General features: G+C 45.4%; 1 protein-coding gene across 2 annotated transcripts in view; it reads left to right on the forward strand.

Annotated features, from left to right (window-relative positions):
• SORL1 (sortilin related receptor 1) overlaps positions 1-23,280 on the forward strand; it is a 163,726-nt gene extending 140,446 nt beyond the window's left edge. The window contains exons 41-49 of one of the 2 annotated variants that reach the window (XM_025893457.2): positions 5,868-6,052; positions 8,477-8,596; positions 9,418-9,582; positions 10,853-11,027; positions 12,139-12,245; positions 14,543-14,735; positions 17,174-17,386; positions 18,795-18,890; positions 21,447-23,280. In XM_025893457.2, the coding sequence (XP_025749242.1) occupies positions 5,868-6,052; positions 8,477-8,596; positions 9,418-9,582; positions 10,853-11,027; positions 12,139-12,245; positions 14,543-14,735; positions 17,174-17,386; positions 18,795-18,862 (1,226 nt within the window). In that variant the 3' untranslated portion in view covers positions 18,863-18,890; positions 21,447-23,280. Of the gene's footprint in view, positions 1-5,867; positions 6,053-8,476; positions 8,597-9,417; positions 9,583-10,852; positions 11,028-12,138; positions 12,246-14,542; positions 14,736-17,173; positions 17,387-18,794 lie in introns of both variants that reach the window. The other variant, XM_025893456.2, reaches the window with a different exon arrangement.
• Positions 23,281-24,715: the final 1,435 nt, after the last annotated feature.

Below are 24,715 nucleotides of genomic sequence, written 5' to 3' on the forward strand. Positions count from 1 at the left end.
GGGTTTATCAATCTTGTTAATTCTTTCAAAGAACCAGCTCCTAGTTTCGTTGATCTGTTCTACTGTTCTTTTGGTTTCTAGTTCATTGATTTCTGCTCTGATCTTTATGATTTCTCTTCTCCTGCTGGGTTTAGGCTTTATTTGCTGTTCTTTCTCCAGCTCCTTTAGGTGTAGGGTTAGGTTGTGTATTTGAGACCTTTCTTGTTTCTTGAGAAAGGCTTGTATTGCTATATACTTTCCTCTCAGGACTGCCTTTGCTGTATCCCAAAGATTTTGAACAGTTGTGTTTTCATTTTCATTGGTTTCCATGAATTTTTTTAATTCTTCTTTAATTTCTTGGTTGACCCATTCATTCTTTAGTAGGATGCTCTTTAGCCTCCATGTATTTGAGTTCTTTCCGACTTTCCTCTTGTGGTTGAGTTCTAGTTTCAAAGCATTGTGGTCTGAAAATATGCAGGGAATGATCCCAATCTTTTGGTACCGATTGAGACCTGATTTGTGACCTAGGATGTGATCAATTCTGGAGAATGTTCCATGGGCACTAGAGAAGAATGTGTATTCCGTTGCTTTGGGATGGAATGTTCTGAATATGTCTGTGAAGTCCATTTGGTCCAGTGTGTCATTTAAAGTCTTTATTTCCTTGTTGATCTTTTGCTTAGATGATCTGTCCATTTCAGTCAGGGGGGTGTTAAAGTCCCCCACTATTATTGTATTGTTGTCAATGTGTTTCTTTGCTTTTGTTATTAATTGCCTTATATAATTGGCTGCTCCCATGTTCAGGGCATAGATATTTACAATTGTTAGATCTTCTTGTTGGATAGACCCTTTAAGTAGGATATAGTGTCCTTCCTCATCTCTTATTACAGTCTTTGTTTTAAAATCTAGTTTGTCTGATATAAGGATTGCCACCCCAGCTTTCTTTTGGTGTCCATTAGCATGGTAAATGGTTTTCCACCCCCTCACTTTCAATCTGGGGGTGTCTTTGCGTCTAAAATGAGTCTCTTGCAGACAGCATATTGATGGGTCTTGTTTTTTAATCCAATCTGATAGCCTGTGTCTTTTGATTGGGGCATTGAGCCCATTTACATTCAGGGTAACTATTGAAAGGTATGAATTTAGTGCCATTGTATTACCTGTAAGGTGACTGTTAACTGTTTGTTGTCTGTGTTCGTTTCTGCTCTTTGCTGCTTTTAGGTTCTCTCTTTGCTTAGAGGACCCCTGGGAGAGATATTCTTAAGCAAACTCTGCTGAGTGCAGAGTCTGATGTGGGGCTTGATCCCACGACCTGGAGATCATGACCTGAGCTGAAACCCAAGAGTCAGAGGCTTAACCGACTGTGCCACCCAGGCGCTCCAAAAAGAAAATATTCTTAAGAAAATCATAAGAAAGAGAAAATACATTTACAGCACTGGACTGTAAAAAAAAAAAAAAAAAAAAACCAACTTGAGTATAAGTAAACCACATAAGTTCAAACCTGTGTTGTTCAAGGCTAAACTGTAGTTTTGTATCCTGCCTTTTTCACTTAACATAAAATTGTAAGAATTTTCTAGTCTCATTAAATATTCTTGGAGACAACTCTTAGTGGCTGCACAATAGTTCATGGAATGCACATTATTTAACCATTGCCCTGTCTCTGGACAGTGGGATTATGTATCTGATGTGTAACATCATGTCCCACAGATGTTTGCGTGCTCTGATTCCATGGGATATGGATCGAAGGGCATGAAGAATTTCAAGATGTTTACCCAAGGCCAAATGGCTCTCTAGGAGTGTTGTCCCAATTTCTATCACCAGACGGTCAGCTTTTTAAGAAACAACCCAATGCCCATGTACGTGTGTTATTTGCAGTAGTCATCAATAAGTAATGCTGGGATGAATTTGTAAAATAATGAAAATCCTACAACATGTGGGACTCACTTAAATTGAGAGATTGCATTAAAAAATAGGGTGTCAGTGCACCTGGCTGGCTCAGTTGGAAGAGCAAGCAACTCTTTTTTTCTTTTTTTTATTTGTGCTTTTTTTTTGTCTTTTTTTTATTGTTAATCACCATACATTACATCATTAGTTTTTGATGTGTTCCCTTATTCATTGTTTGTGCATAACACCCAGTGCTCCACACAGAACGTGCCCTCCCTAATACCCATCACCAGGCTAACCCATCACCCCACCCCCCTCCCCTCCAGAACCCTCAGTTTGTTTTTCAGAGTCATCGTCTCAAATGGTTCGTCTCCCCCTCCAACTTACTCCCCTTCATTCTTCCCCTCCTGCTATCTTCTTCTTTTTTTTTTCTTAACATATATTGCATTATTTATTTCAGAAGTACAGATCCGTGATTCATCAGTCTTGTACAATTCACAGTGCTCACCATAGCACATACCCTCCCCAATGTCTATCACCCAGCCACCCCAATCCCTCCCACCCCCCACCACTCCAGCAACCCTGTTTGTTTCCTGAGATTAAGAATTCCTCATATCAGTGAGGTCATATGATACATGTCTTTCTCTGATTGACTTATTTCACTTAGCATAACACCCTCCAGTTCCATCCACGTCGTTGCAAATGGCAACATCTCATTCCTTTTGATGGCTGCATAATATTCCATTGTGTATATATACCACTTCTTCTTTATCCATTCATCTGTCGATGGACATCTTGGCTCTTTCCACAGTTTGGCTATTGTGGACATCGCTGCTATAAACATTGGGGTGCACGTACCCCTTCGGATCCCTACATTTCTATCTTTGTGGTAAATACCCAGTAGTGCAATTGCTGGATCGTAGGGTAGCTCTGTTTTCAGCTGTTTGAGGAACCTCCATACTGTTTTCCAGAGTGGCTGCACCAGCTTGCATTCCCACCAACAGTGTAGGAGGGTTCCCCTTTCTCCACATCCCCGCCAACATCTGTTGTTTCCTGACTTGTTCATTTTAGCCATTCTGACTGGTGTGAGGTGATATCTCATTGAGGTTTTGATTTGGATTTCCCTGATGCCGAGGGATGTTGAGCACTTTTTCATGGGTCTGTTGGCCATTTGGATGTCTTCTTTGGAACAATGTCTGTTCATGTCTTCTGCCCATTTCTTGATTGGATTATTTGTTCTTTGGGTGTTGAGTTTGATAAGTTCTTTATAGATTTTGGATACTAGCCCTTTATCTGATATGTCATTTGCAAATATTTTCTCCCATTCTGTCGGTTGTCTTTTGGTTTTGTGGACTGTTTCTTTTGCTGTGCAAAAGCTTTTTATCTTGATGAAGTCCCAATAGTTCATTTTTGCCCTTGCTTCCCGTGCCTTTGGCGATGTTTCTAGGAAGAAGTTGCTGCGGCTGAGGTCGAAGACGTTGCTGCCTGTGTTCTCCTTTAGGATTTTGATGGACTCCTGTCTCATGTTTAGGTCTTTAACCATTTGGAGTCTATTTTTGTGTGTGGTGTAAGGAAATGGTCCGGTTTCATTCTTCTGCATGTGGCTGTCCAATTTTCCCAACACCATTTGTTGAAGAGACTGTCTTTTTTCCATTGGACATTCTTTCCTGCTTTGTAAAAGATGAGTTGACCATAGAGTTGAGGGTCCGTTTCTGGGCTCTCTATTCTGTTCCATTGATCTATGTGTCTGTTTTTGTGCCAGTACCATACTGTCTTAATGATGACAGCTTTGTAATAGAGCTAGAAGTCCGGAATTGTGATGCCGCCAGCTTTGCTTTTCTTTTTCAACATTCCTCTGGCTATTCGGGGTCTCTTCTGGTTCCATACAAATTTTAGGATTATTTGTTCCATTTCTTTGAAAAAAGTGGATGGTATTTTGATGGGGATTGCACTGAATGTGTAGATTGCTCTAGGTAGCATTGACATCTTCACAATGTTTGTTCTTCCAATCCATGAGCATGGAACGTTTTTCCATTTCTTTGTGTCTTCTTCAATTTCTTTCATAAGTATTTTATGGTTTTCTGAGTACAGATCCTTTGCCTCTTTGGTTAAATTTATTCCTAGGTATCTTATGGTTTTGGGTGCAATTGTAAATGGGATCGACTCCCTGATTTGTCTCTCTCTTCTGTCTTGTTGTTGGTGTATAGGAATGCCACTGATTTCTGTGCATTGATTTTATATCCTGCTACTTTACTGAATTCCTGTATGAGTTCTAGCAGTTTTGGGGTGGAGTCTTTTGGGTTTTCCACATAAAGTATCATATCATCTGCAAAGAGTGAGAGTTTGACTTTCTCTTTGCCGATTTGGATGCCTTTGATTTCTTTTTGTTGTCTGATTGCTGTGGCTAGGACTTCTAAAACTATGTTGAATAGCAGTGGTGATAGTGGACATCCCTGCTGCGTTCCTGACCTTAGGGGAAAAGTTCTCAGCTTTTCCCCATTGAGAATGATATTCGCTGTAGGTTTTTCATAGATGGCTTTTATGATATTGAGCTATGTACCCTCTATCCCTATACTCTGAAGAGTTTTGATCAAGAAAGCATGCTGTACTTTGTCAAATGCTTTTTCTGCATCTATTGAGAGGATCATGTGAATCTTGTTCTTTCTTTTGTTAATGTATTGTATCACGTTGATTGATTTGCGGATGTTGAACCAGCCTTGCAGCCCAGGGATAAATCCCACTTGGTCGTGGTGAATAATCCTTTTAATGTACTGTTGGATTCTATTGGCTAGTATTTTGGTGAGAATTTTTGCATCCATGTTCATCAAGGATATTGGTCTGTAATTCTCCTTTTTGATGGGGTCTTTGTCTGGTTTGGGGATCAAGGTAATGGTGGCCTCAGAAAATGAGTTTGGAAGTTTCCCTTCCATTTCTATTTTTTGGAACAGTTTCAGGGGAATAGGTATTAATTCTTCTTTAAATGTCTGATAGAATTGCCCTGGGAAGCCATCTGGCCCTGGGCTTTTGATTGTTGGGAGATTTTTGATGACTGCTTCAATTTCCTTAGTGGTTATAGGTCTGTTCAGGTTTTCTATTTCTTCTTGCTTCAATTTTGGTAGTTGATACGTCTCTAGGAATGCACCCATTTCTTCCAGGTTATCTAATTTGCTGGCATAGAGTTGCTCATAATATGTTCTTATAATTGTTTGTATTTCTTTGGTGTTGGTTGTGATCTCTCCTCTTTCATTCATGATTTTGTTGATTTGGGTCATTTCTCTTTTCTTTTTGGTGAGTCTGGCCAGGGGTTTATCAATCTTGTTAATTCTTTCAAAGAACCAGCTCCTAGTTTTGTTGATCTGTTCTACTGTTCTTTTGGTTTCTATTTCATTGATTTCTGCTCTGATGCAAGCAACTCTTGATCTCGGGTCATGAGTTCAAGCCCCACGCTGGGTGTAGAGATTTTTTTTTTAAAAAAGGGCTTAAAAAGTAGGGCGTTGTATATCAAAACATAATTCCTTTTTTTATTAAATTTTTACTTTTAATTCCAGTATAGTTAACAGTGTTATATTAGTTTCGGATGTACCCTCTAGTGATTCAACAGTTCTGTACGTTAGTCAGTGCTCGTCAAAATAAGTGTGCTCTTGGGCGCCTGGGTGGCTCAGTTGGTTAAGCAACTGCTTTCGGCTCAGGTCATGATCCTGGAGTCCTGGGATCGAGTCCCGCATCGGGCTCCCTGCTCAGCAGGGAGTCTGCTTTCCCTGACCCTCCCCCCTGTCATGTGCTCTCTCTCTCTCATTCTTTCTCTCAAATAAATAAAAAAATCTTTAAAAATAAATAAGTGTGCTCTTAATGCCCTTCATCCATTTCACCCCTCCCCCCACCCACCTCCCCTCTGGTTACGTCAGTTTGTTCTCTGTAGTTAAGAGTCTGTTTCCCGGTTTGTCAAGACACAAATTCTTGACTGACGCCTCCAGCTCCCTCCTGGCATCTTCTTGTCCCTGTTTTCACAGTTGCCAATCTGACTGCTCATACGTCCTATGAGATTTCTGCCTGGGCCAAGACTGATTTAGGAGATAGTCCTCTGGCATTTGAGCATGTCACGACCAAAGGAGTCCGTCCACCTGCTCCTAGCCTCAAAGCCAAGGCCATCAATCAAACTGCAGTGGAATGTACCTGGACTGGCCCCAGGAATGTGGTAAGTCAGCCAGAATGACCATTACAGAGACAGTCTGGACTCTCCCATGATTCTAGGCCATGGGGCTTTCTCCTCTGTTACTGCGAACACAAACTATCCTCTTGGTCAGTTCTGTATTACCTTCTAGAGGCACCTGCTGTCCCTGTCCACACCGTGGCCTGGCATCGGAGAGAAAACACCCGTGGTCTTTGCTGTGGAACAGACCATGAATGTGACGAGGGGGGCATGTTCCTATGCTTGGGATTCACCTGGTCTCATAGGCATGGTGACCCATTAGCAGCAGTGACAAGTCACTCTGTCTCTCCCCACCGATGTGGTCCCCCACCCACAGGTTGCCTTCTTGGGTTGCTTCTCCCAGACGTGCCCACACCCCCCCCCACACACGCTATATAAGTCCTTTTTTTTGGTCATTATGTATGCATTTTGGTGCACTAAGATCTGATAATGTGCTTTTTTGAATCTGGCTTTTATTTCCCACATTTCCCAAAGTAGAGAAAGTCTTCCCAAGGTTCTTGGCACATTTTCACCTCCCCTCTGGTAACGTCACCTCTAGGAAGCTCCCAGCTTCTCCCCGACTTCAGTCCACTGTGGACTCGGGTTGCTTACCCCCAGTCCTCCCTCCTCACCATTAGAACAGCCGCAGGCGCTGTTCATCTCTGTGGACCTGCACCCTGGCCTCCTTGGCGCGTGGAGCCCTCTCCGGGCCCCTGGCCAGAGCCGTCGGGCCCACTCCCCAGCATCTGCGGGCCTGTCCTCCGGAAGCCAGGCCTGCTTCTGAGCCCGGAGCCCCCGCTCCCGTCTTGTGCTTTCCGTGCCCTCGGTCCCCTACTCCTGCTCCATTTGCTTTGCTTTCTGACTCCCGCAGTCCCCTAATTCTTTCTTTCCACATTTCCTCCCTTCTCATCACCCCCTTGGGACTTCCGTTCCCCTTCCCTGTATGCTTCCCTCTCCGGCCCTGGCTGCTGAGCAGCTTCGAGACAATGCACAGCTGTCTGGGACTCGGAAGTCCCTGTGCACATCCCTGATCCGTGCCCTCCGTTCCCATGACTTCTCCAGACTTTCTTCACAGCTTTCCTTCAAGTCCCCGTCTTTACCTGCCTGTGGGCTCCTCCGTGCTGCCTAAGAAAGCTTCCTTAGTCCTTATCGCCCCGCTTATGAACCCCGCAGCCGTGAGCCCCTACTCCAAGCCCGTCAAAACCCCCCGCCCTGCTTTAAACTCCCAGTTTTCCACATGTATCAGTGGGGGTTAAGAATGGCTGCATAGAACAGAGCTGAAGGTGACAGTGGTTTTAACAGTTTACTTCCCTCCTCATTAAAAGAAGGCGGAGTCCTTCAGCAGGCCTGGGTTTCTACAGCACCAGGTTTGATTGGGAACCCAGGCTGCCTGTGGCCTCCATCTTCAAGGTCAGCTCATGGTCCAGGAGGTCTGAAGCCACACCATCATCTGTGTTCCAGGCAGCAGGAGGGCGGGGGGAAGGGCTTCTCCCTCCATTTGCCCCAGCGCCCACTGAGCCTCCCACGTGACACCTCTTCCTGCAGCTCATTGGCCAGAACTCTGTCACGAGGCCTCCTAGTTTACAGCTTATTGGCCAGAGCTGTCACGTGGTCTCTCCTAGCTTGCAGCTCATTGGCCAGAACTTTGTCACGTGGCCTCTCCTAGCTTTCAGGGAGGTGGCAAGTGTAGATTTTCTTCCAGGAGGCAATCCTTAGTAGGAGGCAGGATTCTAGTAAGGAGGGGAGGAAGAGTGGGTGTCTTCCGGGCAGCTCCCCATGCCTGCCCTGCTGCCGTCCCTCTTCAACCTCCCTCCACAAACGCACTGGCTTCCTCCCCATCTGTACCTCCAGCCGTGTTTCTCAGCGTGCCATCTGCTCTCTGAGAACCCCGCTCTTCTCCCTGGCTCATCGTGCAGTCTTTTCCTACAGTGTCTCATGCTCTGTATTTGCAACTCGTCATTTATAATTGTGTCTGTTTTTCTTTTCTGTGCCTCCTTCCTCAAAAATGAGCGCTTTGAGGGGCACCTGGATGGCTCAATAGGTTAAGTGTCTGACTTCAGCTCAGGCCATGATCTCAGGGTCCTGGGATCGAGCCCTGCATTGGCTCCCTGCTCAGCAGAGAATCTGCTTCTCCCTTTCCGTCTGCCCCTCCCCCACGCACCCACGCACGCTCGCTTTCTCTCTTTCTGAAATAAGTAAAATCTTTTTTTTAAAAAAAGTGCTTTGAGGACAGAGAGCACGCCACGTTTATCTTGGTGGTGGTGGGTTCAGTGCCTGCCCCAGTGTACCTTCTCTGTAAAATGCTGAAGGAAGACTTCTTTCTTTTGAACTCTCCCGAAGCTGTTCACAGGGGTGTCAGTTAGGGGCTTCAAGAGAATGAGGTCACTGGCCGCGGAGCTGATGTCCTTTTCCATCCTCTCTGTTTGCCAGGTTTATGGTATTTTCTATGCTACATCCTTCCTTGACCTGTATCGCAATCCGAAGAGCTTGACTACTTCCCTCCACAACAAAACAGTCATTGTCAGTAGGGATGAGCAGTATTTGTTTCTGGTAAGTTTCCCACACTGGGGAGTCCAGAAGAGTTTCTATTTTTTAAGGATGGCTTAAATCCTGGGCTCCTAGCTCAGACCCTGGACCTGGGGAGCTGGACGCATGACTCTAGGATCCATGTGTGTACAAGAGGGTGCTTCCTCCTCTGAAAAAGCATCAGATTCCTGCTTGAAGAACAGACTGAATGCGCCGGTAACCAACTGCAGCTCTGTGGGGGATTGGGAACTTGGCAAATGGATAAACATTCGCAGGAATGGATAAATGGTTTTTGTCGGATTCCACTTCCAAGACTAGGAACTTAGCCCACATGTTTACACGTGTGCAAAGATAGATGGAAAAAGGTGTGTGGTATACTATTGCTTGTGATAGCAGAAGATTTGAAACCAGTGGCTATCAAGAGAGGACCGATTAAGAATACAGGGCAACCCTTCAAAAGAAATAGAACTGAGGTGGAAAAAAAAATCCATGCTATCTTATTAAGTGAAAGAAGTGAAGAGCCTAAAAATGTGTAAAATTTTCTCATTTGTATAAAAATATTAAAAACAGGCTACATGTACGCACACATATGTTTAAGTGTGTATCTGTATGCATACACACGTGTATCTGCTTACATAAGCACAGGACATTTCTGGAAAGAAGCACAGAAAACCGTTAGTGTTCCTGGGAAGATGGATTAGAGAGCTGGGGTAGATGGGGAAATATTTCACATTTTGTATCTTTTTTTTGTACTGATTGAATTTTAATTGTGTACACCTGTCACTATTTTGTTGAAAAAAATGGCTTCGTGCCAACTCCATGTGTCCCCGTGGTATTGGTTTCAGGTCCGGGTGGTGGTGCCTTACCAAGGGCCATCCTCCGACTACGTCGTGGTGAGGATGATCCCAGATAGCAGGCTCCCACCTCGTCACCTGCATGCGGTTCATACCGGCAAAACCTCAGCTGTCATCAAGTGGGAATCCCCGTATGATTCTCCTGACCAGGACCTGGTGAGAGGGCCGGGTATCCAGCCAGCCATTCCTGTTCTTGGCATGGTTGGGGACAGGGCAGGGCGTGCTGTCATGGGAAAGCTAGGCCTGGCGGTGGGAGCTCAGCGGGCGGTCTCGTTTCCGTATCTGTGTGCCCAAAGATGGGGTCCTTGTAGGTGCCTCTTCGGAGTTGTCCCTCCCCCATTATTTCTGCTGTTCTATTCGTTCTTTTCTGCCTTCTCACCTTCCCTTCCCTGAGCCTGTGAAGTGGGTTGGCAGACAAAGGCCTGCTGGCCAAGTGCAGCTCGTGGCCTGTTTCTATAAATACAGTTGATTAGAACCAAGCTCTACCCAGTCATTTACATCTTATCTGTGATGGCTTTCACACTACAAATGGCAGAATTGAATAGTTGTGGGAGAGACCATTTGGCCTTCAAAACCCAAAGTATTTTCTATCTGAACCTTTACAAAAACATTTACTGGCTCTTGCTCTAAAAAAAGAGGCGAGGGGCACCTGGGTGCCTCAGTGGATTAAGTGTCCGCCTCTTGATTTCGGCTCAGGTCATGATCTCAGGGTCATGAGATTGAGTTCTGTGCTGGGTGTGGAGCCTGCTTGAGCTTCTCCTGCCCTCTCCTCCCCCCTCTAAAAAAATTAAAAAAAAATAAATAAAAAAGAAGCAGTAACTCTGGAAAACTGCTCCCATTTTCCTTTGGCCCACGCTGCTTTTCTCTCCATCCCCTGTGCCTCTCCCTCATCCCAGGGGTGGGTGGTTTTACTCGGTTGCTCAGGCTCCCCTTGACTCTCCCAGTTGTTTCTGGTGATTGAGTTTCCTGTACTTACCACATGTCCCTGTGTTTGCCCTGGCCTCCACATATGTAAAAAGCAACCCGGGAGACAATAAGTAGAACTTGTTGTCCTTTCATTGTGTCCTCTGACACTACCTGGAACTGTTACAGCTGGGGAGATAACACTAAACACTGAACTCGAATTGCTCTTGCCTGTTCCAACCTCTCTGTGGATGCCACAATAAATGGGACTTTCCCTAGGCTCATTTTTTTGGGTCGAATCAATAATTTTGTGCACAGTTCTGGGAGTGAGTGCTTGTTCCAAGTCTGGACCTGGCCACCCCAACGGCTTTCCAGAGAACAGAGTCAGGCTGCGGGGCTCAGAGGTGGTTGCTATGGGTCACAGCCCCTGATACACTTAGGTTACGTCGTTTGCCACTGAATTGCAAAGAGTGAAAAAGCACCAAGTTTCTGATACCATTAAGGTCTCTTTTTCTTGTCCCAGTTATATGCAATTGCTGTCAAGGATCTAATAAGAAAGAGTGACAGAAGCTACAAAATAAAATCCCGCAACAGCACTGTGGAATACACCCTTACCAAGTTGGAACCTGGAGGGAAATACCACATCGTTGTCCAACTGGGGAACATGAGCAAAGATTCCAGTATAAAAATCACCACAGGTAAACGGGAGAGAGATTAGAGTCCTTCCCACACAGCAAGGGGCCTGCAGGGCTGCTAGGATGCCTAGACATTAACAGCAGGAAATACAAACACCCCTTTCAGTATCCACAGTGGGCCTGGTGGGGTGGACTTCCAGTGCCTGGGCAGGGTGGTGGACTGGGGGGTATGCTGTGTCTCTTTTCACTCTGCTGCCTAGCTGGTTTTGACACTTTTGGGGGAGAAGAGCAGGAATGCCCCAAAGAGTTAGGAAATAAAACTGAGCATTTGCCACGAAAGCCATGGATGGGACCCTGGGCTGAAATCACGTGGTTCCTCGAGGCAGGGTGGTGTGTAGCCAAGGAGGGAGACCAGTAACTGTGCAGTAGATTGAAGGGGCCTTGCTCCCAGCCCGCGGTTGGCTTGGCTCGGAAACAGGTAATGAGCTTGGGTACTTGGGCAGCAGCAGACAGTGTCAGAGTGTCCGTGATGGAGGCACAGCCCCACCAGGCCAGCCATGTGAGCGCCCCTAGGGAGAGCAGGAAAGCAGACCGGAACCAGAGCAGAAGTCCAGCAAGGCTAGGAAACCGTGGTCCATCCCATCCCTTCCCTTTCTCCCCCACCCGTTTTGGTTTTGGCCGTCTGTGTGGCTCTGAGGACCACTAAATGAGGTACTGCCCAAATTTCTTGGCTAAAGGTATTATAACAACAGCAAAAGAGATGCCAATTCGAGAGTGTCTACCATGTGCTAGGCTCTATGCTAAGCAACACGTGTGTTTTGTTTCTTCCTTAATCTAGCCTTTCAAGTTAACACATTTTTTTTCTTTTTTTTAATATTTTATTTATTTTTAGAGACCAAGAGTGCGAGCGGGGCGGGGGGAGGGGCAGAGGGTTATCAGGAGGGAGAGAGAGAATCCCAAGCAGGCTCCACGCTCAGCACAGAGCCCGACATGGGGCTCGATCTCACAACCCTGAGATCATGACCTGAGCCTAAACCAAGAGTTGGGTATTCAACCTACTGAGCCACCCAGGCACCCCTCAAGTTAGCATTTATTTAATCTCTCTATGACAGACAAGAAAACTGATTTCAGTATATAGCCACTAACTATATTCTGTTTCATCTTTCATTTTCAGTTTCATTATCTGCACCTGATGCCTTAAAAATCATAACAGAAAATGACCACGTTCTTCTGTTTTGGAAAAGTCTAGCTTTGAAGGAAAAGCATTTTAATGAAAGCAGGGTGAGTTCCTCCCTCCTCAATGACTTTGGGAATCTAATTGAAATGCAGTTTTAGAGATGAGCTCGTTAACAGCATGCTGGCACAGATAGGGGAAAAAGAATCGGGCAAGGGAGTGAACTTGAGAATTAAAGGACCATTTTCTGTGGGCTTGCTAATTAGTGAAATGTTTGTACTGCCCATTAAAGATGAGAATCTCTGCACTAAGCACTTTTCATTCCTGAACTTGTCTTTCACTAAAGACAGGGGAATGGGCCGGAGCCTGTGCTGTGCCTTCTGAAGCTGGATGGGGCTCAGCATCGGAGCCAGGGTCCCATCCTTTTATAGCCCTAGTCTGAGAGCGGGGCTGTGGCGCCTGTGCCGGGGACAGTCTCAGCCTGGCCTCGCAGTTTCTTTCCAGTGATGTTTGAGGGAGCAGGAAGTGCTTGAAGATAGTCTCTTGACATACGGAAAACACTGTTTTGTCATCAGCAGACCAATTACTGTGTATTCACAGCAGAAGGCGGGAGGAGAAGAAGAGCGTCACCAGGGAACAGATCTGCCACACAAAGGTGGACAGATTCTTGAGTGGACCTGGCTTGTCCCCATGGTCAACAAAGCAGGAGCTAAATAGAGACCCAGTGAATCAGCTGTGGCTATTTTGGGGTTCGGCGGCGGCAAAGAGTGCTAGGTTTGTAAACAGTCACAGTGTAAGGCCAGAAACGGCTAGATTAAAACTTGAAAATTCTCGCAACTCTTCCAACTGTGCCTTGTAAATGGTTAATATATACACATATGAAGAAAGCTTTCAAAGCAGTTCAAAACAGAAATATTCTGATTTTGAAAAAGGTACAGGTAACAAAGCAAAAACTACAGTAGCCGTAATCAAAAGGAGGATCTCCCTCACTAATAATCTGAACCACAAAGATAGGACACTTTCATATTAAACAGGCTAAGTTTTAGGGGGAGAGTATTACCAGTATGAGTAGTAGTTGGGGAGATTAGCTGTCTGGAAATACGAATTGGAAATGCCTCCCATAAGGCACTCTGGTCATGTGTATCAGAAACAGGAAAAGCGTTCACACCCTTTGACCCAGCAATTCTTTCAGGATCTTATTCTAAGGAAACGATGTACATCACGAATTTATGTGCAAGGCTGTTCAGAGCAGTTTTATTTCTGATAGTAAGAAAGAAAAAACAAACTTTAATGTCCAACAGAAGAAGACTAGTTAAATAAATGGTTGATGTTTGTGTCATTTAAATGTTTTTCTTTATACCTTTATGTATTTGGCAAATGTTCTACAGCAAATATTTATTAGATAGAAAATAATTAATGCCAGTTTATAATGGAGAATGCAGGGATGGGATTCCGGGCAGGTGGTGTTGGGAGGCCCAGTTTGGCAGCCGGCTGTCATCGGGGATCACTCCGAGGTGGTGGAAGCCTGGCTTTCAGGTTGAGATGGCAGGTCAATCCTTCACTCCCAGGGGTTTGCGCATAAGCAGATGGCATGTTCTTCTCCACCCCCCCCGCCCCCCCAACCCCCCCGCCGCCCCAGCTTAGAGTTCAGAGCCTAGACAGGTCAGTGGAATGGGGACCAAGAGACCGTGAGTATGCAGTGGGGCCCAGTATGTGGATAGAGATAAGAGAGGAGGTCTTTTTTTTTTTTTTTTTTTTGATGCTGATGGGGTGGAAGTTGGTAGCTTTGACACTGGAATACTTAAGAGATTAGCAGAGAAGTCCAGTAGTCAGTTCTGATCCCAGCCTGATCTTGAAGGGCTTTCTATTCAAGCCAGGTTGGTCTGGGGCCACCATCAGCCTCAAGGAGCTGGTGAGCGAACTGTGGGCTGCAGATGGAGTTCCCACACGCTGTTCTACCGAGAAATGTCCTGACTTTTCTTAACGCCACTGCTGGAGTCCACTGCAACTTGGATTTATTAGTCAAATCCCATTACGGTGAACTGTTGCTGACTTGTCCGGATTCTTTGTGGCCTTCAATATTAATCTGGACTGTTGACCAGAACTTTGAATGTGTACTGGAATATTTGTTAAAATAGCTTTTATTAGGGCTATGCTTTTCACTTCTACTTTGCAGCTCATTAGTGGGCGTGGTAGTTATTTGAGACATTTGGGATGGGAAAATTACCATTTTCTGAATCCAGTATCTCAGTGGTAATGTAAAAAGATCTAGTAAGAAACCCAAAGTGCTTTAGCATCTATAAAAGCCTGCAATAAGGAGCTCATATAAAGTTGGAACCAGTAATAGAAGCTGTCACATTCCTTATTTAACATCCTGAACAATCTCTCGTGTCTTTGTTTTCAGGGCTATGAGATACACATGTTTGATAGTGCCATGAATATCTCAGCTTACCTTGGGAATACTACTGACAATTTCTTTAAAATTTCCAACCTGAAATTGGGTCATAATTACACTTTCACTGTGCAAGCAAGATGCCTTTTTGGCAGCCAGATTTGTGGGGAGCCTGCTGTCCTGCTGTATGATGAGCTGGGGTCTGGTAAGTCACTCATGGGTCCAGTTTCCGTCTTCAGCTCTGGAGAAGTTGATGAAGGATGTAGCATGGTGTAATGAATTTGTGTCTTTTTTTTTTTAAGATTTTATTTATTCATTTGAGAGAGAGAAAGAGCACACATGTGTGCAAGAGCAGGGGGAGGGGCAGAGGGAGAGGCAGAGAATCCCAAGCAGACTCTGCTGAGTGAGGAGCCTCACGCAGGGTTTTAGATCAAGACCGGAGCCGAAACTAGGAGTCAGATGCTTAACTGACTGAACCACCCGGGCACCCCAAGATGTGTCTTTCTAAAGTGTATTTAAAATATTCTCTCAAAAAAAATAAAAAAATAAAATATTCTTTCAGTTTAAAAGAAAATCACTTATATATCAATTTAATCAGGCACTGACTTAACAAATACTTCCTGAGCCAGGCGTGCTGTGAGGAGCTGGGGTTTCAAAGTGACCACATTCTGAATGTAAAGCCCACGAAAGGGAATGGGTTAGAAATAGGTTATGTTCCAAAAGGAGATTCTGCTCGGGATACACTAGGTTGAGTATGAGTTTTAGTGTTTGTCTTTTGCAGGACTTTTCAGAGCCTCCAATATGCTAATGTTCCCTGTGGTTCTTCCAAGTCAGTAAATAATCTCCTTCCCATAGAGTAACTGATTTTATAGCCTCCCCCATTCTTAGCCGTCGGTCCAGAGCAGAACCTGAATTTGGCCTGGCATCTTGTCTTCTGAACACTCACAGATATCGGTGCTGGGTCATGCTGATGGCGGAGGAGAGGAACCTTTCCTTTACACAGAAATTCTGCTTGTATTGTAGTAGCTTGGCCAGGATATCAACAGATGTTTCGTCACTGGTCTTTTTTCGTTCCATTTACTCCCAGCCAGGAACTCACCAATGCTCAAGCCAAAATCTTGCGTTAGAGTTGTTGTATGTTCTGACATGTCATGCTTCCCAGGCACCTCCCTAAAAGGAAAACCTTGCAAACCGCTTCCCTTTGGAGAATCATAGCATACTAGAGGTTCTGAGAAGGTCTTACAGAAAACAGACAACAAAAGTCTTGTTAACCTAGCGTTTCCTAAATAGAGCCTCCTTTTTAAGTAAAACCAATTAGTGACTGTGAAATAGACTTTGGGAAAAAGTGTTGCTTTTATGAAACCGAGATTGTCAAGCAGAAAGACTCTCTGTGAGGCCTCAGTTAGTCTCGTCTTGTCCCTTGATGTTTGCGGTCCCCTCGGAAGTGGGGTGTGGGGGGGAGAGGGGGTCCAATCATTCCTGTTTCCTGCACCACACTGGTTCCTCCTGACTGCTCCAGCTAAGCGCATCCCCCTAATTTACCACTTCACAGCTGGGGTTAGGTTGGGACATATGACATAAGATCTTGCCCCAGCGTTTCCTGGTAGGTCAATAATGAGAGAAATTAAAGGCATGGATATTGAGTTGTTAGATTGGGCTTGCAAGAAATGGCTGTTCTCTGGCCCATCTCGATGAACATCTGGTTGGGATGAGTCCCTGGGTAGCTACTGAGCCTTCCCCGTGAGGCACAGGCCTGGCCCGTACCACTTAGCCCTATCCCAGGGAATGACCTCGAGCCTGATGAGGCTCCTTATGGGACCTGAAAAGTCCACTGTGCTTCTGTAGCTCAAACTGACTCCCAAGTTCCACTTCCCGCCCTCAGGCTTAGACTTTCCCCAGGATTTTTTAAGACTGGCCCAAACCTAACAGGGGGATGGCTTTGCCCTAGAGCCCTATTGGGGCAGATCTACCAGCACATCATCATAGAGCTGGAATTTGTTTAAGGCATGGGCAAGTGAGCATCATTGTTAGGTCATAGACACCTAACTGGCTTTGCAAAGAGCATTTTAAAAATGTGAAATGTGTATGGAAATGTTCTTTCTCTCTTTTATCTAAGTAAAAAAAAAAAAAACCTCGTAAAACTTCATGAGCTGTTAAGTCAGCGTTGCAGTAAAGGAATCTCGTTTGTATCACTTAATGGAGCTTCAGGTAATTGCAGTTCAGAGTGACTTTGGTGCCAAGTAGGGGGAAATAATTGCAATCTCGTTAATTAGTGGTCTGATTTCACATCCTCTTATGTAAGACAAGCAAGTGGTCTTAAGTAATAATGCTAATGAAATCAATGTTGATACTCCAACAAAGGTCTCCCTTCTAAGAGATTATCTAAATAAACAACAAGGCCGTGATTAGGAGGCTAATGTAATTACCGTATTTGCATGCACAAGGCCCGTGGGCTGTCAGCTCGTGGCAAGGCATCGGGAAACAGGCGCCCCATGCAGGAACATGCCACACCAGGCAGGTGGCTTGGGTAACTGCCGACGAGTAGCGTTTTTGGTTGGGGGGTGGTGGTGGTGTCGAGTTGCCTGGTCCATTTTCCCACCCTGACGTCGGAGGCTTACGTGTGTTGGCCTCTTGCCTTGGCAGGTGGGGACGCATCAGCGTTCCGGGCTGCCAGGTCTACTGATGTTGCTGCCGTGGTGGTGCCCATCCTGTTCCTGATACTGCTGAGCCTGGGGGTCGGGTTTGCGGTCCTGTACACCAAGCATCGGAGGCTGCAGAACAGCTTCACTGCTTTTGCCAATAGCCACTATAGCTCCCGGCTGGGCTCGGCCATCTTCTCCTCGGGGGACGACCTGGGTGAGTGGGGCAGGCTGCCCTGGTGCTTCCTCCCAGCGCGGACCCCTGCAAAGCCGGTTCCTTGCTTAGGAAATACCTATGTTAAGCTCATCTTTTGACACTCGAGGAGTGACTCGTTAACCAGTGATCTCACTGCTTTAGGTTAAACCAGTTGGAGCCCTTTGCTTTGAACTTGCTTCTATATGAAAATGCTCGTAGTCTCTTCTGTGGTGTGGTCCTGGCCTGAGAACCGGGAGTGGTCTTGTGGAAGAACTGGTAGGAGCTTGCCTTATACAGGAAGGATAGGAAGGCCCTGGGCTTTGGATACTCTCAAAGTATCAGCAGAGTTTCAAGAATTTCCAAGCCCTCTCATCCTTCATGGACCTGGAGGTCTGACATCTTGGAAGAGCCTAGTCAAGAGAAAAAGTCACACTTTCCCAGATGACTTCTGTCCAAAGACGGCCTTTCCATCTGGCTGTCTGTCTTTCTGATAGCTAGTGAAACCTCCTCGGCCATTCTTTTATGTATCCATAACTTGGTATGGACAAAAGAAAGATCCCTTTTAAAATATCGACATGCTCAAATTACTAAATGCTAATAGAGCTAGTAGACCACTTAATATAATAAATTAGGTGTGTTTGGGGGTCTTCCCCAAATGCAGACTGCTGAATGTCATTTTACCTACCTATTTTTTCTATAAACCAGTTATAATTTTTTTTTGTTTGTAAAGTACTTGTGAATTCCCCGTTCACTGATCATTTGATAGTAGCTTTGCTCCTTCTTCTGCTCAGTGTCCTGTCTTACTTCGTACAAGTATTTGGTCTGCCTTGCATGAATGGGGTGCATTCTTTGCTTCTGTTACTGGGGGCAAAAGGAGTTTGACCCGTGGTGATACCACACAGTGATCACTGAATGTGGATCACAACTTATTTGCACAGGATTGTACCAGGGGCCACAAGGGGACATCCATTAGTCTGGGAAGCTGTCCTCAAAAAGCTTAAACCCCTCTAAGATCCCTACCCTCAGAGCATTGTGGGTTCAGAGGAGAAAACAGACTATGAGGTTTCACTGTGTTAACAATGGGTGTAGATAATTCAAATTAGGGAAGCTAAATCACCCTTTGGACTTTTGGGTAGGTAATAAGATTCTCATTCCTACGAGATTTACTTTCTTTACTTGGTTAAGTTCAAGCTACCGTTAAAATAAGCTTGACCACCCCTTGATGGGGGAGAGGTGGACTCAAGAGTGTCAGCAGGGGAGGGAGCTGAGCTGGGTTTCAGCTTTGGCTACTGCGCCTGGTGGGCTTGGGTCCCAGTTTTCCAGGCTGGGGCTCATGATGGTGTTGGGGGTGGCTGGGGTGGAGCAGTGGGAGTTGGGGTTGGGTGCAGATGCGCTGGAACTCACCAAGGACCGACTGTTTTGCCTTTAGGGGAGGATGATGAAGATGCTCCCATGATAACTGGATTTTCAGATGACGTCCCCATGGTGATAGCCTGAAAGCTGTCCTCACTAGAAACCAAATGGTGTAAATATTTTATTTGATAAAGATAGTTGATGGTTTATTTTAAAAGATGCACTTTGAGTTGCAATATGTTATTTTTATATGGGCCAAAAACAAAAACAAAAACAACAAAAAAAAGGAAAGCAAGGAATGAATAAACTTTGTAGTAATCAACTGTGAACTTCAAACCAGGTTGATTTCAGTAACCAAATTGCTTTGATTTCATATTAATGTAGTCTTACAGGGCTGTGCTTGCTGGGCATGCTTTTTAAGTCTGTGAGATAATTTTGGTTCAACAAATTGGCCATTCTTTTTATTTTTCTAAGACACAGAAATGTATTTAATAAAAACTTCAAGAGAGGGTGATGGGTGGAATCCCTCCCACCCCCCCTCATTGAAAGTGTGCTCAAATTTTAAATTTCGTTTGGATTTAGTTTATATGAAAGTGTTTGTGTGTATTATGGGGGAAGGTTCTTTTCTGTAATTTTGTTAATTTATTGGGACTCTGTATAAGGCAGGGCTTTCATGGTCATCTGACTCTGCACGTTATGAGAGGTCGCAGGGTTGAGGGGTGGGGAACAGAAGCAGTTTTGTTGCCATTCCGGAAACAGTCCATTTTTATTCACTCGTTGTCACATAATGGTATTTGGCAGGAGAGCACACTGAATCATTGCTCAGTTTCAGTTAAACAGCTGCAGCTCAGGAAGGCCCTGCAAGCCACAGCTTCTTCTCTTATATTAATGGATGGAATCTTACTGTCTACGCCTCTGCACAAGACGTAGCTCTCCTTGCTACAAGATGAGAAAACTGCTGCATTATACCGTGGTGTCGTGGTCACCGCAACAAATGACTCTGCTTGTGGGAGAGTTCTAGGTCTGTGCCGCAGGAGATACACTGGCAGATAGAGTACCTAATTTGTCCTTTGCTTATACTTGGTTTTCCTTACCACTGAAGAATCTCGAATGTAAAGGATTGTTTTTTGTTTTTTAAATTTGAGAGAGAGAGCAAGTGAGAGAGCACAAGCAGGGGGAGCGGCAGGCAGAGGGAGAAGCAGACTCCCTGCTGAGCAGGGAGCCCGAAGCGGGACTCGATCCCAGGAATCCGGGATCATGACCTGAGCCGAAGGCAGACGCTTAACGACTGAGCCACCCAGGCGCCCCTCGAATGTAGAGTTTTGTATTTGTGTTGAGGTGGCCACTTACTGTCTTTAAAACTCTATACGTGATATATGCAGTCATTTTGAATTGGGTCAGTGCCTTCTCTCTTTTTTTTTTTTTCCTTTCCTTCCACCTCCTTCCCCCGCACCCCTGCCCAGTTTAAAGAGTGCTGTTCACTCCGACAGAGACACAGGAGATGGACGAATTTGAGACCATTCTATCCAATTTACAGTCGCAGCAACACTAGAGCTTATTCTCTCTATAAAACAAGCTGAGCTCTTATCCCTTATGCCTTTAAATGCCACCCCGGTATTCACATAATGGCCACTCGATAGGTACGCGGAATCCATCGTGGACCAATGCCCGCCTTTTAGACTTAGCGCCATAGACGCTGACGTCCAGCACTGTTGTGACTCCTGCTGTAGGAGCTCCCCCGCAGAACCTCTCAGCTGAGAAGCAGGGAGCCCGGGGGATATTCCAAAGTCATGTTTCTGAATATGTGTCCTTTATCTGCAAGCTTTGTAAAGACCCCATGTCCTCTGAGGTGTGCCGTATCACCTTCTCACAAGTATTTGCTTTCTTTTAACCAAAAGTATCATTCTTGGGTGAGAATATAGATTTGTTCTATCTCGTGATTGTCTGGAAAACAAAGAGCCAATTAAATTTTTTAGTTTTAAAAATGTTAATTTATATATATATATATATATACACACACATATATATATTTTGAACGAGGAGTATTTTCAGCTGTAGACATGTAGTATGCTGTGTGGGTAAGGCTCTGTTTTATTTTAACAAGCGGTGGTCATGACGAGCCTCCTTCCAGCCTTTTTTTCCCTTCTTCCCCTCTCTTTCCTTTGTGACTTTTGTCAAGAATGGAATTTCTTTGGCTTTATCTTGTCCTGGGGTTTTGTTCAAAGCTCCAAGCGCTACCCCCCACCCCCACCCCTTTAGTAAAGCTCTTCAAGTAGCTGAAAGATTAACAGTCTGGTAGGAGGCAGAATCATTTAATTGAACCACTAGAAAGTATATTTTCCCCTTTTCTTTTTCTGCCAACTTTTTGTTGGCATTCGTAAAAGCTGATCTGAAAGGCTCTGAGACGTTATTTTCCATTATTCCGTAGACAGGCCTTTCTACAGAGCTTGTGTCTCCAGTCGGCAACTGGAGACACTTCTGAGCATCCAGTTCTTGTTACCAGTGCCTCCCAAAGCTTAGTGCACTGTACTGTATAGACTGGCCATCACCCCTCTCCTCGGAAAACGCCACTGTGCTGTTTGAGAAAAAGCAGCCTTTTAGGGCTAGAGTATTTTATATACACAGAAGAGCTAAGTTTCTGAAGACTAAGCTAGGTAGATGCAGCTACATGTAAATTGTATATTTTTATGAACTTTTCAAGCACGCACTCTTCCTTCCCTCTGCATAGCTTTGTGGGGTTTTGGTGTATGTGTGCCATCTGCGAGAGTCCAGAGGTTGGAGTGACCTTAGGAGATGAAAACAAAAAGTATGTGCAGCCTTTGAAAGTGACCAGATAATTGTCTTCACTGTGACCAATTGGAGCCCCTGTTTGTGAAGAAGGGGCTTTTTTGTACCTCGTTGGAGATGCCACCTCAGAAGTTCACACTGTACAGGGAGAAGGTTTTATTCTCTCCCAGCGCACATTAGAATGTCAGAAGCCCACATCCACGTGGACCACGGTGGACCACTAACAGACCACTAGAATTTGGTAGGCAGGAGGATTGTGTACAGATTTTCTCTGGAGGCTGATTTTGCCCCTTTATGTGTTGAACGCCCCTCGAGTCTTGTGAGACATGGGTCCAGGCGGATGAAATGACAGAGAGTAGAATTCTGCAGAGCAGTCCAGGGAAGAGCCCCATCTATGCAGACCTTTCCAGACACGTGAGACGCTCCAGTAACTACTGGCTGCCCTGGCATACTGGGTACAAGGTTATGATGCTGGGTAACCGGTTGAAACTTTGGACTTTGGGAAGAGAGGTTCCTGGGGTTCCATCTCTGCTTGTATCCCTCGGGACCTTTGGGTGGGACAGGCGTGGGACACACAGCTCTGTGTTCTCTCCTGCCCATCATCCTGGCCTACTAGGTTAAGCTATGCTTCAGCCATTTAAGGAATGTACCCCTTCTCACACAGTGGCTGTTTTGGGGGGAAATGGGGAGAGTGATGGTGTGGCGAGGCTCTTAAAGATAATCGCCCACTTCCCCTTGGAGAATCCTGTCTTCAAATATCCACCCAGCGGTCACTCCATCTTGTAAGATTATGGTCCTGCTACTTCCTTGGGGCAGAAACCTCATCTTGTTAGGTTTGGTTGGTCACTTTCCTACTGATGGGGGGGCATGGTGAATCCCCGAGAAGATTTTTCCTTTGACAGAGCTGGGAGACCCCTTAGAGAAGGGTTCTGGGAGATAAGTCAACTGAATACCATCTCCATATTGATTTTCAGAATCAACTCTTAAAACTTTGTGCAGAATCTTCACTTTGTTGGGATTGTGTCTTGACATTCCTAGTCTGTTATTTTTATTAACTGGAGTGTGTGCTGCCTTTCAGGTACAATTTTTGTGTAATAAGAGCCAGTGCATTAAGTTTATATAGACTACTTTCTATGCAAGACTGAGATATGGAAAAGATAGCAAGAGGGATGGATAGTTGGGTACACGGACAATGAGCTCGTTCTCAGAATGGGAACCACCATTGAACGTGGGTTGAGGGAGGATAGGTTGTGTACATGTTTCTGCCCACTAATTTTGAGCAGCCATATTAGGAATTAAATCCTCAGAGCCAAGTAACCCAAGAATGGTATTCATCTCATGTGTACTAATGCCAATGGAAGAAAGTATGAGTGCCGAAGTGGAACATTATTCTCAGATGTCCTCCCGTGTCATTTCTCATTTAAAGACTCTTGGTATGAATTATTAGAAACTTTAGGCAAAATCGAAGTATTGGCAGCAAAATAAAGGCCTATTCTGCTCTTATTTAAAGTGAAACACTGTATACTTGTTTCTCTCCAAAGTGAAATTAGGCATTTATGATTTCGATTGCCTTGATATGTTTCCAAATCACCGATTTCTGCTGAAGATTTTACTATATTGCACAATTTTACGATAATTTTTGTCTCAATGTTAACTTTTTTCACTGAATAAAAATGTAACTGGGTCAAGGAAACACCTCTCTGAAAATCCACCCTCTACATGTGTCTCGAGTTGTTCTTTGGAGTTCAATAAAGGTGGTTAATACAGTCTCCGAACACCATTCGATTTGCCTATTTTAGAAGGATGTTTCTTTCATAGACGAGACAACACTAAGATCTGGAACAATTCTGTTATTAACAAGGTGGTCTCAGATGGCGGATCCTCGAAGTGCATGATGCCTTTGTGTTGGCTGAGGAGTGGGGAAATGTCCAGGCGGCTGTTGTGAAGTAAACAGAATTATTCCACAGGAGCAGTGAGTGACTCCCATAAAACTGTCACCACATTGGCTGAGACACCGTTTGCTACGAAGGCAGAAGAAAGCACCGCGGCGTGTGCGCCGTGTGCCGAAGAGCCCTTCGAGGAGGTTTCCCTGGGCAGTGGAGTCGAGAAGAACCCTGCATGCTCCTCAGATGGGTGACTGAATGGCAGGGGGACCCATCCGTCAGGACCGGAGCATGGGGAACAGGAGAGGAGGGGAGGTCGGTGTTTGGAATTCAGCAGACCTGCTCGTTTGCTGCTTTTGTTTCAATACTGAGCCAAAATAGAACTCTGAAGGACTATCCTCCCATTCTGTAGGAAAGGAGAGGCTCGGAGAGGTTAAGTAACCGGCTTAGGGGAAACCAGAGTGTGAATGGCAAGACCAGCCCCCAGTCTAACCCCAGACACTGCCCCCCATCACCGTCCAGAGTCAGAACACAGTCCCAACACATCACACCCAGGGGAACCCCACGGCGTGCATTTACCTGGTGGTGGCCTAGCCCTTACGTTTCCAGGCTTGGATAATTTGTCAGCACCTCAGTGAGTTCATTTCTTGTGGGTAAAGGCACTTTAACCAAGCTTGTGAGACTGATCTGCAATGAAATAACGCCCATTTATTAGCTCATCCCGGGAGACAGTCCTGTCGCTTAGAATGTGAGCACGGCCAGTGCCTTCTCCTCCCATAGGGCTGTCTACCCAGGAAGCCAGACACAACTAGAAGGTTGCTTGGTGACATGGACTCAGAAGAAAGGAGATGGAAGGGGTCCAGGCGAGAATGGTGGTTGCCCAATAAATAATCGAGTGAACGAACAAATGACGCTCCACTACAAGGATAGAATAATCCCCATATGCACTTAGTATGAAACCTTCAGGTTGCGACTCCCCGTATCCCTTTCTATTTAAGGAAGTCTTGCCAATAGGGCCTTTTTTTTTTTTTTTAAGATTTTATTTATTTGTTTGACAGAGAGACACAGCGAGAGAGGGAGCACAAGCAGGGGGAGTGGGAGAGGGAGAAGCAGGCTTCCCGCCGAGCAGGGAGCCCGAGGTGGGGCTCGATGCCAGGACCCTGGGATCATGACCTGAGCCGAAGGCAGACGCTTAACGACTGAGCCACCCAGGCGCCCCATCAATGGGGTCTTGATCCTTGAAGTCGCCTTGCTAAAGTTTCCCCTCAACAGGGCTTGGACACGGTCCGTATCTGTCATTGACTCCCCTTTCTTGGGGTTTTGTGGT

Source organism: Callorhinus ursinus, unplaced genomic scaffold (genome assembly GCF_003265705.2).
Source record: "Callorhinus ursinus isolate GAN/ISIS: 27379988/994484 unplaced genomic scaffold, GSC_fseal_2.0 scaffold19, whole genome shotgun sequence".
In the NCBI taxonomy this organism is placed as follows: Eukaryota; Metazoa; Chordata; class Mammalia; order Carnivora; family Otariidae; genus Callorhinus; species Callorhinus ursinus.